Raw genomic sequence first — 15,814 nt, forward strand, 5'->3', positions numbered from 1 at the left:
TGTTGTATGTAGTATTTTTAATTATTTGTTACTCTTGTTATATTATGTTCATAATATTTTAGGAGATTTTTATGGTTTTATGTTGAGTTTGAGGCCGTTTTATGAATCTTTTTGATTGACTTATTAAAAGGAAGTTCAAAAGAGTCATTTATTTGTGGATGGGACATCACAGCTCGTGCTGTACTCATTGTTGCGTGCAGGAACACAGGTTTTAATATCGGCTCTTTCCGGCATGAAAAGTCACAAAAAGAAAAGCTCAACAAGAATGGAAAATTGGTGTGATTTTGTAGATTTTTTTATTGAAAGCTTCATCAAAAGAAAAAAAATATAAACAGAAGTTTAAACCTAACATCCACTGGTCTACAGACACTCTCAGGATCACAGCTCGAGCACATGGGAGGCAAGAAAGTGAAGCAACTTTAAAAAAAAAAAAAAAAACATTGTAGCATCGTAAAACTGTTCTTCTTTCATATTTCAACACCTGTACAAAAAAAAAAGAAACATTTCCATAAATAATTCTCTATTTCATCTGCCAGTACGTTAGTGTCTAATTGAGGTTTTGCCGTTTGTCTTGAATTTGGTTGAATGTAGTACGCGGTTTCGTGACAGTCCAACGAACGAACGAACGAACATTTGTCAGTCAATGACCTCAACCGTGACAGCCAATCAGATGTACAGATAAAAATGCATGGCTTGGACCTCACATCCAATGAATAGGAGCCAGCGAAATCCTCCGAGTGGATAGAAGGTTTTTAGCTTACTAAATTACAGTTGGGATGAGAACTCCATCCTACAATCAGAAAAACCTTCAGCTTAACCTGACACATTTATTCACTCATTAATGAAAAGCATGAAGGCTGCAGAGTGTACAACGCATTCAACGACATCACACACCTCTCATAAGAGACAGCAGCCTGAGTTTTCTCTGTCCCCTTAAATACCGAATGCTTGATAGCAGCGAGCACATGATAAAAAAAACTCTCCAAGAAGACAGTGGATGACAGACACAAAACACAGTGACTTTTCTCTTTGTTTTTTTTTTTTTTTTTGATTAAACAGGTGAAAAATGAAAAGCAGTGCTGACTTGGTCTTGTGAACTTGGCATCGATTTACTCCACAGTGTGAACTTGTCTCATAGCTCACTGCACTGGTCATCCCAGAGGATAACCTACACCAACTTTGCTATAATACTGTCCCCTAGTGGCTAATTGAGATCATTATGTAGCTTTTATAGGTCATATTGTAGGAATACAAGACCAAAGAGTTCATGATGGCGTTCAAAATGAACACATGAAGAAATTAAAATGATCTTGGCCCTTTAAGAACAGGTGAATTTATTCCCAGAGAACCTCAACTCTTTTTACCCGACAGTCCATAATTCACCATGTTTTGAGGCTCTTTGCTGATGTGTTGATAGAGGGATGCAGGGATGATGTATTTTTGAAGGCCAAAAACCCGGAAACGAGTTAGCATTTTAGCACTTCTGTTTACATCATCCAAAAGTCAGTGGATTTTATGGGTCGAGCTCAATATATTATCACATTTTATTTCACAAATTAAAAATATAGGCCTACCACTAATAGCCCATTGTGTTAAAAAAAACAAACAAAAAAAAAAAAACAAGGACTGATATGTTTGTCAGAAGTTTAATGGTGGTGATGTTTAAGTTATGTGACGGTGTAGTTTGTTTAGGCTATAGCCTACAGTACGTTTAACTTTTTACTTGTGGCGATTGTATTCACGCTTCAGAATTCATAAAAGTTGTGGTCACAGAGCTTATTTTCTGCAATAATCCAAACGCCAATTAAAAAATACTACAGAGTTTTGCACAAGGGTGAAGCTTACTTCCGGGTTGGCCTACAAAAATACGTCATCACTGTAGTGCTCAATAGAGTTTTGTATCAGATTGCATCAAAAACATCTACTTCATGGTAAATAAAGGACTGCAGCCTTGTTTTATAAATGAATATAAGATGTTACCACTTTTTCCTCTTCTGTTTGCTAGTTCCCCCCTCTGGAATGGGCAGCCTGATAAAATGAAAGCAGATTTCAGATATGGAAAGTCGAAATATCACACGTGATATTTCTAACCCTAATTCCGAGCTGTCAAGAAGGCACCAGAGCAACCGCCGAATCCCATGACGATGGGCACCTTAGACCCTGTCCCAAATAACAAACTCGATGTATTACTGAAGAATTACTCGCTGTCTCGCTGGATTACGTCACCAAAATCTGGACTTTAAAGCAACTGCAAGGGCTTTGGGACAGAGCCTTCGTTTTTCAAGTAAAGACTATTGTTTTCACGAGAGATTTCCTATGGCATCTGGTTGATTAAAGAAACTTTGCATATAACATGAGGCGTTTCGATCGCAAAAAACAAACAAAAAACAAACAAACAAAAAAACATCTACATAGAAGGACGGAGGTGCTCAGAACAATGTCATGCTAATGCTGCTAACTGCGAATGTTTCTCAGTGCCCCTGAAGCAAAGCTTGTGTTTTATGACCCGCAACACATTCTCCGGTGTTTCCTCATGGTAAAATTGCTTTCAATGAGGTAGTGATCTGTACACAGAGTTTAAATATACACTAGTGAGTGCTTCCTGTTAAGTTGAAATGATGAAAACGGCTTTCTTTGTGAGAAAGCTCAAACCGAACGGACGCGCGACGTGTTTAATAGTGACCAACCGTGGGTCGGCGACTGGGAGGTGCAGAGATAAGAGGTATAGTTCATTCAGCCGGGCAGACGCGAGATGATTGATGGTTCAGCCGCTCTCTGACGCCCTCTGGTGGGGAGATCACACTCATGAGAATCAGTGATGGTGGTTTTCTGCCTCTCAACTGAACGATTGACATAGATTCTGCAACAGTGGAAGGAAGTTTAAACCCTAAAGTACCAAATTTGGCCGTCAAGGTCAAACGGATACTTCTGAAACAAAATTAATATGCCAAAACATCTCAAATAGAAAAAAAGAAACTAAAAAATTTATCCACTCCACTGTCTTGAGGGGGGTTTCTTCATCTTTGGTATAAAATATGCCATCCATGGGCTGCATTTGATCCACAGCTAAGAAAGACTAAAGAAATTGTCAACAATTTCCTATTACTATTGCTTTTTGCACACATTTGCTTTTTTTTCGTTTCGATTTAATCCATAAGCTTTTATCTATGTAGATTTGCACTGCCTTTTTTTTTGACTGTTTTCTTTTTTTCCGCAATGAAACAAGCAAAGCAGGCTAAAAACACCTTAAAGCTCATAAAAAATATTGCAGATAAAAACAATAATGCCATTAAAAATGATCTGCACTACACAATAAACTGCATTTCCCATGATGCAGTGGATTAACATTTTTTCCTCTGTTTCTAAAAAATGCAACTCTGTTTAATCATCATCATCATCATCATCATGACCACAATATTTTTTTTGTCTGTCCTCTCTTTTAAACACATAGTCACCACTGATAATTTAAAAACGTCTCAAGGAGACCTCTCTCTTCTTTCTATGTTTTATACAGGTATTTTTCCTTTCCTTGTTCAGGTCATTTTCACTGCATTCGTCAGTCTGTTCAGTTCAAACAGGAAAAAGTCTTAGATGTTTCTCGAAATTAAGGCAACAAAGATGAAAAAACATTAATATTCTCTAGAAAACTAAAATCTAACTCATAAAAAAAGAAAAGTAATAGTAGCTTAGAATCCGAGGAAGACTTCTTTTGCTCCTTCTCTCATTGTTTTACAAGAACGTGCTTCCTCGTCTAATAGAAAAACCCACTGTTTCTGAAAACCTACCTGCACATTCAAAAAAAAAAGAATAGGAAAACTTGTACTTGTTTGAATTCGTTCACTTCATGAAGGTAAAGTTTTTTCGGGTAGCCGATTAACAGTAGGCTCACTCTCCCAGACGTCATTTTTCTCTTTTCCTGTCTGGTTGTGAGCTCTCCAAAGGTCCTCCGGTGTGGGCCAGGTGTTAAATAAATTGTTTTTTTTTTGTTGTTGTTGTTGTTTTTTTAGATGCTTGTGCAAAAGTAGACACAAACGTGTTTTCCTATCTCTTGCGCTCTTGTCTTCAATGTTCCCTCGTCGCAGTCCCCCAGTCTCAAGGCAACGCAGTTACCTCAACGCCCCGCATCTCCTCTGGTTATCTGAACCAATGAGAAGACGAGAGTTTGAAAAGCATACTGGATGCAATTCAAGGTTCACTCATGGATCATCACTTAGTCCTGAATGCCCAATAACAAAAGCATTTATTGAGCTAAATAAAAATTCAGCTTAACCTCCAAGCCCAGCTTTATTTTTAAGTCTTAAAAATGTTGCTGCCATTTTTATCCTACATACTTCATACAACGATTTGGTAGTGCAAAACATGCATTTCAGCCCCAGAAAAGTGATGAAGTTGCTAGCACTGAAACATTTTAGGAATCATCCTATTCCAATGCACAGACTATGTTCAAATCTAAGGTTTTGCTTTAGTACTGTTTTAACTTTGTTTCCAAAATGTTTTAATTTGTTTGTTAAATTAAATCAGATGTATCTGGAACCAAATATAAGCTTTCTTATACACTACAGTCCAAAAGTTTGGGGTTAGAAAGTCTTAAGCTGCATTTATTTGATCAAAATACAATAAAAATAGTAATACTGTGAAATATTATTACAATTTAAAATAACAGTTTTCTATTTTTTTCCCCCTATTTTTAGTGCTCAAGAAACATTATCAATGTTGAAAGCAGTTGTGCTAGTTAATATTTTTATGGAAACATTTTTTAAGGATTCTTTGATGAATAGAAATTTAAAAAGAACATCATTTATTTGAAATAGAAATCTAATTATACTTGATCATCTTCTTGATCATCCTTGATCATCCATTTCTTTCAGAAAACTGGAGCTGGTTATTTCTGGTCATTTAGGTTTTGTTGTGATATAATTTTTAAAAAAATATTACACATTAGATTTCTTTATAAAAATGTTCTCTCAAACTCACTTGGCGGGCTGAAAAGAGTAGGTGGGCGCGTGATCGCTGGTGTTGTCCACGCCCAGAGCCTGTTGCTGACCGCTACCGTCCTGCGACGAGGGTGGAACGCTCTGTGGAGAAGCCTCCGTCACCACTCCCTGGAAGGATATGATGTCATAATTACAGGATGCCCCCTCACAAAAAACAAAAATACCGTCTAACCTCCTCCAGAAAAAAAGAAGGCTGTAAGGCTGTGTTTGGTACTCAGACAGGATTGAATTTAAAGACACGCTCCAGACTGGAGTCAGGCCTTGTAAAGCTGGAATAAACGGCACTAAGGAAGTTGTGGGTGGATTTTGGCCCGAGGCAACTGATACCCACATTTTCAATTAGCAGCGCTCATCTAATCAGCAGGACCAGTGAATTGATTTGCAGTCACCCAGAAACTCACCTCCACTGAGACAGCTGAGGCAGGCACCGCAGTGTACTGGGGAATGTAGGTCCCCTGCATAGGAGCAGCAGCCGCAGTCATGTACTGCAACAAAACATACACAGTTCAATTCACACACACGGCAAACAGTGCATTCCCACAGACCTATTTGCATTATGAACAAACAATTTTCCAATGTTAGAGCTAGGTTTTGTTTATTTTATTTATCTGTCTGATGAGAAAACTCACCACCCAATCAGATGTAAGATTTTGCGTCACATGTGCAGAGTTGCTGCTGGATATTAACGTGCAACTTGTGGCACTTACACATCAAAAGCTAATTTGCCCAAAAAGATGAAGCCCCGAAGGGGACATGGTGATGGAATAAAATCTGAGATGTTAGGGGATTTTTTTTTTTTTTTTCAATAAATTTGCTCACAAAAGTTTTGTTTCCCAAACTATGGAATTGCTCGCAAAAATATGAACTATATTTTAATGCTTTTGCGAGGGAGGGGGGATGCAAAACTTTTTAGAGTGAGCATTGAAGTACATTTTTTTCTCATTACCAAGTCTCTTCAGGGGCTCCATAAAGACTTTCTTTGAGATGGATGATGAACGATAGCAAACATGTTTTCACTACTTCTATAAGTTGAATCCTTTATTCTTAATCTTAACTACTATTAAAAATGAATAATTGTACTTTTACTCATTACATTTCTAATGATTTACAATTTCGTTCAGCCCTTCAAGAACCAAAGTACATATTTTACTGCTCATAATGATGTAAAATGGCAATGAAATCTCAATGTAGAAGGTACATTTCTAAAAATGACAACAGCATACAGTATAGTGTCTAAACCTAAATTAATGTTAAATTAAACCAATATTGTATATGAACTTGAGTGCAAACATCAGCGATCAGTCTACAAACCAGTTTTTTTAAGTATTATTTATATACTATTATAGTACAGTTAATATTTTGAATTTTGAAGATATTTATATTTTTAGTTTTAGTAATTTTAGTTCAACTTATTTCAGTTAGTTGCAAGGCAACATTTCTAATTTTCATACATTTTTCATGTAATATTTATTTTTAGATTTATTACATATACCAAAATCTTCACTGTGACAAACAACTTGATTCAGCAATAAAATCAGGCTTGGGTGTGTTTAACATTGACAATGTCAGGTAAAAGGTTTCAGGATATTGGCTTTAGTTCTCTTGATTAATTTCCAAAGCTAAGAACAAAGTTTTACCTTTTTTAATGCCTTTTACTTTGAAATACTTGAGTACAAATCAGTGTGGAAGCCTTATTTACTTTCACTCAGGTACATTTTTGGCTAGAACCTATTGAGTACAATATTAATGGAGTAGTTCACTTTAAAAAAAAAAAATACTTTTGCTGATAATTTACTCACCCCCATGTCATCCAAGATATCCATGTCATTCTTTCTTCAGTAGAAAAGAAATTAAGGTTTTTGATGAAAACATTCCAGGATTTTTCTCCATATAATGGACTTCAATGGCAACCAAACTGTTCAAGGTCCAAAAGACAGTTTCAGTGCAAACTGCAAAACTGTTCAAAGGGCTTTAAACGATTCCAGACGATGAATAAGGGTCTTATCAAGCGAAATGATCGCTCATTTAAAAAAACAACAACAAAGTTTAAGTTTTATAAACTTTTTATAAACTTTTAAAGCCCTTTGAACAGTTTGCAGTTTGCACTGAAACTGTCTTTTGAACCTTGAACTGTTTGGTTCCCATTGAAGTCCATTATATGGAGAAAAATCCTGGAATGTTTTCATCAAAATCCTTAATTTCTTTTCGACTGAAGAAAGAATGATATGGACATCTTGGATGACATGGGGGTGAGTAAATTATCAGTAAAAGTTTTTTTTAAAAGTGAACTACTCCTTTAACACAGTATCCATATTTTATTTCCCAGTACTTTTTTACTCTCCTGGGCAGAGCATTACTTGGTTGTTCTTTGTTCTTTTTCAGTTTGCATAATTTTAATTAGAGTTTAGCTTTGTTCCTCTGCTCCACTGTGAATCAGACCAGCTGAAGGTGAACCCTAAGATAGAGACAGCGGACACACTCACAGTGCCAGTGGTACCCAGGGACATGTGGTTCATCTGCTGGGTGAGGGGTGCCATCATGTTAGCAGGCTGCATGGAGATGGTGTGGTCCATGGTTGGTGTTATCACAGCACCCTACGAGAGGACACACACATATAAACACACACTGTTACATGTCAAACCGCGTGAAGGACGGGAGAGGAAATGAGCTACCATTCAACAACACATCTGGACGACTTCATTAAAGTCACTGATCATGCAGTCATGCTCTAAAAAAAAAAAAAACTCTCCTTCTTTCACTCATCTCATCTCCGTATGGCCACAGCTGGGCCCTAATATGAGGGCCAGACGTGAGCTGTTCCACTTCAACAAGTGAAATAATGCGATCCAAATGCGAGTCATGCATACTTCTGCAGAGATGATGCATTGCTCACTTAACAGCAGAGCTGCTCCACACCGCGGGTGTGTTTACGTTTCAGGCACACTGGGATGAGAGTGCTAACACATGTGAGGAACAGACAGGAGAGAGAGAGGGGGAGAAAACGGCTGCGATTTGTAACCGCCGACCTGAGCTATCAACTGATGCCGTCACACGACCGCTTCAGCAGAACTAGGCCAGAGACGTACACACACGCTCATTCTCACATGCCAACTTGATTAGGATTAATCTTTCCGAGGAGACCCTCCGTCAAAGTTCGTCAGAAAGTTCGATTCTTCTCAGATGGTTTGGCAAAGAATGATGAGAAACCATTGTGTGGTGTACAACAACTCTGGTTACAGTTATGTGAGGGACTCTTTCCTGTTAGAAGTGCTATAAGAGCAGAATCACTCGCCCAATGTAGCAAAATGCTTTACTGCAAATTCACCTGTCCTGACTGCAGAAAATTTAGCGTTGTCATCACGAGAAAAAAATTCCATGTTAAAATATATTAATATAGGAACATGTTATTTTAATTGTCATAATCTTACAGTTTTTACCGTATTTTTGATAACATAAAAGGAGCATTGGTAAGCATGTCTTTGTAAAACATAAATCTTACCGACCCCAAACTTTTGAATGGTAATGTAAATGCCTTAAAGGGATACTCCACTTTTTTTTGGAAATTGACTCATTTTACAACTCCCCCAGAGTTAAACAGTTGAGTTTTACCGTTTTCGAATCCATTCAGCCGATTTTCTGATATTTAGAAGAATATCAGTAACCAGACAGTTTCTGGTCTCATTGACTTCCATAGTATATTATGTATATTATAGTATACTAAATATCAGAAAATCGGCTGAATGGATTCGAAAACGGTAAAACTCAACTGTTTAACTCTGGGGGAGTTGTAAAATGAGTCAATTTCCCCCAAAAAAGTGGAGTATCCCTTTAAAAGACTTTCCTTTTCTGCTGTCGTCACTAAAGCCAAGCAGACTGTTGGATAATGTTAACTAAAAGATAGAAACTAGTTTTTAAGGTACTATTTTAACAAAAGGCCCGTTTATACCAAATACAACTAAAACGATAACTACATCAGCTTCCACTGCAATTCACAAAATCGCTGTTTATTCTAAGTGTGTGCTTCAGTTTTGACACTTAAAATACTCACGCTCTGGGATGGATTCTGATTGTCTGCAAATGTTTTTATCGTTCATCGGCTGGAAAAAAAATTGTTCTGAAAGTGATTCCCACGATAGTGTTTCTCTGTGCCGTTATTGTGGTGTGTCCAATTCAAAAGCTATTTAAATAAGCAGTTTAAAGCTACACTGTGGGATTTTTACCCCCATCTAGCGGTGAAAAGGTATATGACCATCCAGGGAATATTAGTTTCTGTTCCTCTCAATTCCGATTTCGTTTTAACTCCTACGGTGGCCAATGTAGTCCAAGATTAACATGGCTTCCAGTTTGACCTCATCCATGAGTGTTAACTCAAACGTAAACACAAAAGGCGAAGCTTGAATTAATGGGCATGTCCCTCTTTGGCTAATGTACTTTCAAGATGGAGGGGCAACATGGCGACCGACATTAGAACCCCTTACCCGTATGTATTTTCAATGGCATATTATACACTCACGAGAATACTTTATTACTTGAACGAAGTAAATATACATTAATCAGCACATATATTTTGGAAAGAACTAAGTGTTTTTAGCTTAGAATAAACTAAAAGAGTTACACAGTGTAGCTTTAAAGATGTGACATTATGATGTAAAATAACAATAAGAAATTTATAATAGTATTCTGTATTATTTCTGCAGCAGGTCAATAATCAAACAAGTCAATTTGTGAAATCTATGCAATTTGAGTGATCCAGTATATGTACGGGAACTCCGGATTGTTTTCTCCATTTTCTGAAGACACATTCTCTCTGAGTGTGCCAACAGTAAAAAAAGAGAAGCCTTTCCACACACAAACACGCAAGCTTCAGTCTGTCAGCTTGCACAGCTTGGTAGTGCTGGTGTTTGCCTGCGCTTGAAGAATAAACTGTACAGGCACTTGGTGTCAGAAGCGCTCTGTCTCTATTCAAGCTTTCAGAGGTAAACCGTTCAGCGCTTTCTGCGTCTTAGCTTTCAGATGCGAGAGCCTCAAGCTAACAGTTCCCCCGCCCCACGACAAGCTTTCATAATGAGCGAAGAAAAAAGAAATCCATGCTGAATAATTCTCCACTCTAATTTACAGCCGTATCAGTGTGAGACTTAGACAGATGATTAAAGCTGCGCTTGTGCGTACGTGTGCATGCGTGTGTGTGTTTTTCCCTTCATTTCCCTGAGGGGGAGTATTCGGAAAGTGAGTGACACTCTGAGAGAGATTTCCGAGGCAGCCAACGAGATTTCTTTCTTTAAACAACAGCCTGTATACTCGTTTTCAACCTCAGACCAAATATACATTTATCAAAGCTGATGTTTTCGAGTACTGGGAGCCAAAAAATGTCCGTGCCTGCACTTTAAAGCCAGAGGTTTCCGATGTAAACTGGACGAGCAGAAATCTCCAGTGACATCAGAGGAAGGAGAGTTTTTTTTGCCAAGACATCTAAAATAGAGGCAGGAAAAGGAAGTGGCTCTTTTTGTCTCTCTCAGGTACCGGTGCTTTAAAAAAGCAGGCTGCCAGGGTCCAGGGAGGATGTCTAATATTAAGCTTAAACAATATGTGCCAAGGCATAACCATGAATTCCCACTATTGAAACGCATTTAAGAAAAACAAAGCGTGCATTTTTCTTTCTCACGCACACACACACACACACACGACACCCCGCCAATTCCCACCGTTCAAACAGAGCGTTCTCGGGCTCTGATGGGGCTGAGATAAACTTAAATCTTTACTCAAACATGGGCTTCTTTGTTTCTGCAAATGGCCGTGACTAGCGGGGGCTTAGAGAAGCGTTTCATTTCTTTTCTCTCCTCTTGCGTGGCGGTTCCACTTTAAGCGGCTTTGCCGTAATGCACTGCAGTCTTGATTCATTAATGTTCATTTCCAGGATGTGATTTGGTTAGGGCGGCTGGGGATTCTTCACTGCGCTAAGATGGAAAGTAACAGGTACAGTTGAGTGATGGCCCTCTGGGTGGTGCATTGTGGGTAAGTGTGTGCCTGCTGGTTGGTGTGTGTGCCCTGCTGACAACATCTGTGCAGCTACCCTGCTGAAATTGCTTACACCAGCATGGATTTTCATGCTGGTTAATTGTGGTTAGTACTGGTGCGTTTTCCGTACAACGACGTAGTTCACTGTTTCACTACCATAGTACGATGCATCGTTGGAAAAATCAACTAGCTAGTCACGACTGTTTCCCGAAACCCAGTCGCAAAGTATCGTTCAACCACGTTGGTTTCGCACGTGGTGGAGTAATAACTACTTTCAATGAAACTGTTTGAGATCCAATTAACGCTAGATTCGTTTTATATAAATTACAGACATGTCATCTGAGGACTATTTCTAATTGTTCTCAGTTGTTCTGCTTTATTACCAGACTCAATATTTGGTTCTTACATAGTAGAGCACGTTCGCACATGCGCACTCTTCAAACACGTTACTTTAAATGTTTTGACAAACTAAAAGACGTAAATTACATTTGTATGTATTCTAAATAAAAGGCACCGGTTGTACTGAATGTCAGCTTGCTTATTTTGCTCAAGATAAGGATTTATTACCTCCAAATGTCATGCAATATAGAAACGATGCCTCCAACCATAGGTCGAGAGCTGTCGTTCAAACCACACAACTTTACGATGCTGTTCGGGAAACACCGACTCGTTGAACTATGCTGATGACGACTGAAATTGCGACCATAGTTGGCTAACGATGCTTTCGGGAAACGCACCCCAGCATGGTGTGTATATACACACAGATGATCCAAAAGATTATGACCACCTGCCTAATCTGCTGTTGGTCCTCTGCCTGCTGCCAAAACAGCGCCCACCTGCTGAGGCATGGACTCTACAAGACCCCTGAAAGTGGCACCAAATACATTAACAGCGGTTCCTCCAAATCAGGTTGGTCCGCCGTGGATCGAACTTGTTGGTCCAGCACATCCCACAGATGCTCAATTGGATTGAGATCTGGGGAATTTGGAGGCCAGGGCAACACCTTGAACTCTTCATCATGTTTGTTTCTCGAATCATTCCTGAACAATGTGTGCAGTGTGGCTGGGAGAATTATCCTGCTAAAAGAGTCCACCGCCATCAGGCAACACCCATCATCACAAAGTGGTGTACCTGGGTCTGAAACAATCTTTATGTTATCTTTTTACATGAATTGCCAGCGTGTTCTCATCCCAAGACATCATATAACTGACGCTTCTGACCATATGTCAACATCCGACGTTTAAGGCTACCCTTTAACGTCAGTTAGATGGTGATATCTATTCCTAACCCTACCCCAGACCTAAACCTAACCGTGTCATCTAACTGACGTCCAGCGCAGTCTCATCCCAAGAAGTCATATAACTGACGTCTTGGGACGTTTTTTGACCATACGTCAACATCCGCCTTTTTAGGGTACCCTTAAACGTCGGTTAGATGACGTTATCAGATCTTAATCCTACCCCAGACCTAAACCTACCCCGTCACCTAACCGACGTTAAAGGTAAAGCGTCAGTTGTATGACGGCCCGGGATCGTCATGTAACCGACGTTTAAGGGTACCCTAAAAAGGCGGATGTTGACGTACGGTCAAAAGACGTCTCAAGACGTCAGTTATATGACTTCTTGGGATGAGACTGTGTTAGATCGTCATCTAACTGACGTTAAAGGGTACCCTAAAACGTTGGATGTTGACGTATGGTCAAAAACGTCAGTTGGATGACGTCTTGGGATGAGAATGTGTTGGAATTGCAAGACCCAGGGTTTCCCAGCAGAACATTGCCCACAGGATGATCACACTTCCTCCACCGGCTTGCCGTCATTCCACAGTGCATCCTGGTGCCATCACTTCCTTAGGTAAACGGCTCACACGTATATGTACTGCCTGCGTGATGTAAAAGAAAACGGACTCATCGGACCAGCCAACATTTCTCCACTGCGTCCTTATCTCAGCCCTGATAAGGACACAAGTGAGCCCACCCACACACACACACACACACACACACACACACACACACACACACACCTGTCATCTGGTTGGGAGAGTAATGCATAACTCAGCTGTATGGCCAACATAATCAGCAGGTCACAACAGCAGGTGCACTTAAGGTGTATACTAAACACACACACACACACACACACACACACACACACACACTGCACTGCGGAGAGGGAGCTCAGAGCACTTCCATTGTCTGCTGATTTGCTTAAACCCTCATCGCAGGCTCCGGTCGCTATGGTCACGTGTCTCCACGGTAACAAGGTGCCAAATGCAGCGCCGTTCTCCAATAACAATGCTTCCCTTTCTCAGCCACTTTTAATTGCTTGCCTTCTCTCTTTGCAGGACCCACAAAAAGAAAGGAAGAAAAAAAAAGCCCATGATTTCTTCCGCCTTTGTTTTCTTTCCAGGATTTTCAAATTAGGCAGAGATCAGCTCACAGACTCCCACTGCCTCTCTCTCTCCCAGGCAGCTGAGGTCTTTTTTTGATGGGTTGCCAGATCATTAGATATGAGGGTTTGGTTACAAACACATTTACACAACATAATCATGATCATCAAACCTCCAAATTCGACTGCACATGCACGCACACACACACACTCACACACAACAAGTCTGGAATATCATTATCGAGTCAGGCATCTGCCTCCTTTTCTATCACCCTGTTTCACTTCTTGTGTTGCTCAGGATCATATGAAACTCTGCGTCTGCCTGCTGCGGATCTGGAAACAGCTGACTGAAGCCTTTTTTCAGGCCATGCCAATGAGAAAGCCCTGATCCCAGACTACCTTTGGCCAATTCCAAGGTGGAATGCAGACCCCTGGCTTACAGTAAATCCAAGATCAGGTGAGAGCCAAAGAGACGACGGGCAGACAGACCTACAGACATCGGGATTGCCTTTTTCTACAAGACTTAAGGTGAAAGAACACAAGAGAGGTAGTTTGTATGTGTGTATTTGTGCAGTGAGACAGAGAAGGAGAAAAGAAAGTCTCTCCAGGTTGACAAATATGTGCCGATGGAGCTTAGACAACATCTATTAATCTGAAGGAACAGAACTGGCCAATGAAGGCAAGTAAAAGATCACAAATTGTATTAATTGTTCATCCGAAAACTTAGGCTGCTCACTTGATGCCTCGCTGCCCTATCAGGCAATGACTCTGCAGGCAGCGTTTGCACATGAAGGTACCTCACGAAACTACCCCTCGTATCTACAACAAAACAGAGAGCTTTGTGGAAAACTAAGCGAATATTTAATTAACTACAATAGTATTTTCTCACTATAATGACATCAAAAATGTAAAACGTTTGTCAAAAACGTACATTTACACACAAACTAACCACAAATCACAACTTTTAGATGGCATCTTTATTTTTCTAGCTCAACTGTCACAGAATGGAAAGCACAGGATTGTGGGATATCAAAGGCAGTGAAGGATACATCTATGCTGCCTTCAAAAAATGTTTTCAAAACCATCAGATAAAGGTATTTCAGAAGACAGGAAGTGATGCTAACATTGAATTTGGACATGCCTTGATGCCTTCCTACCTTGCAATGCAGCATTTATAGGTTTTGGCATGCAACCATATAAACATACATCTCTGACTATACACAGCTCCTACACTTACTTGCTCGGCCACAAGAGGGCGATGGGGGGTAAAGAGCCACATTTTTGTTTTTTTAACTCACAGAACATCCACTCTTTCACAGAGATAAACAGAATCACTCTCACCTCTCCTCAATCCACTCTATCAGTCTGTTTCCTCATGTCCCCAACACACACCAAGATAAATGAACACCTCGTCAGCGGCACTTACCGTAGGTTGCATAACGTACTGTTGGTGAGGCATCCACGACGTACTCTGGACCTGTGGGCGGAAACCAGCATTTCTTAATTTCACTCCTCACCCCCTCCCCTCCCAACGCCTCTTCCCGCTGCCTCGAAGCCCCGATTCCCACAGAGCAGCCGAGGCAGGAGCGAGTAATACAAGTGTGATAATTACACAGGGATCGGAATTCTACAGACAGCGATATTGCATCCTAATTACAGCGCTGCGGCAGCAATTTCATCATCTGAGGCCGACTTGGACCCCAAAAAATATCTCCTTTCATCTCGCCACCATAGTAATTCCAAAAATTACTTCATTTAGGACAGGGTTACTATAATTAACTAAACTATTAAAACCATTTTCGTAACTTCAAATAAAAAAAACTTTTACTGGAATAAAATAAAATAATAGGCTATAAATAAAAATAACATTATATTAAAAATATACGTAAATAAAAATTTTATTTCAGCTACAGTAGCGGCGAAAAGTGATGTCCAGAAGGGATATTTGTTTTTAATCACACTACAAGTTAATATTTAATATACATTTAAAAAAAAAATAATAATATATGAGTGAAGAATAAAACACTAAACTTGGGTATTTATCTGACAAAGTGTAAACAAGTTATTACTATTCCGTTGATTCTCTCTTGTTTTTTTTTTTTTTTTTTTTTTGACAGACTGGCCAAAAATTATGTCAGCACAATTAGGCATGCTACATTGTGTTATTACAAATAAAACTGACTCCAACTAAGAAAAATGCTTACAAAATCTTTAGCAAATCTTGAATACTATTTGAAAAAAGGCTGAAGATGTCAATGTTTTATAGGCCGGACATAACTTTTGGCCACTACTGACATTTGTCATTTTCATATAGTTTAACTTGATGTACTAAAATAACTAAAAATAAAACAAATAAAAATGTATTAAACAAATAACTATGGACAAAATATTACATATGGACTAAAACTATTTAAATAAAAA

The 15,814-nt window shown here is 39.3% G+C and overlaps 1 protein-coding gene across 2 annotated transcripts in view; it reads right to left on the minus strand.

Moving 5' to 3' along the window:
- Nucleotides 1–277: 277 nt before the first annotated feature.
- rbms3 (RNA binding motif, single stranded interacting protein) overlaps nucleotides 278–15,814 on the minus strand; it is a 150,307-nt gene continuing 134,770 nt past the window's right edge. Inside the window, exons 10-14 of one of the 2 annotated variants that reach the window (XM_039650815.2) lie at nucleotides 14,820–14,870; nucleotides 7,478–7,588; nucleotides 5,396–5,479; nucleotides 4,975–5,102; nucleotides 278–4,138 (exon numbers count right to left, since the gene is read on the minus strand). In XM_039650815.2, the coding sequence (XP_039506749.1) occupies nucleotides 4,135–4,138; nucleotides 4,975–5,102; nucleotides 5,396–5,479; nucleotides 7,478–7,588; nucleotides 14,820–14,870 (378 nt within the window). In that variant the 3' untranslated portion in view covers nucleotides 278–4,134. Of the gene's footprint in view, nucleotides 4,139–4,970; nucleotides 5,103–5,395; nucleotides 5,480–7,477; nucleotides 7,589–14,819; nucleotides 14,871–15,814 lie in introns of those variants that run through there. The other variant, XM_089117891.1, reaches the window with a different exon arrangement.

This window comes from Pimephales promelas, chromosome 12 (assembly GCF_988280905.1).
Source record: "Pimephales promelas chromosome 12, fPimPro1.hap1.1, whole genome shotgun sequence".
Taxonomy (NCBI): domain Eukaryota; kingdom Metazoa; phylum Chordata; class Actinopteri; order Cypriniformes; family Leuciscidae; genus Pimephales; species Pimephales promelas.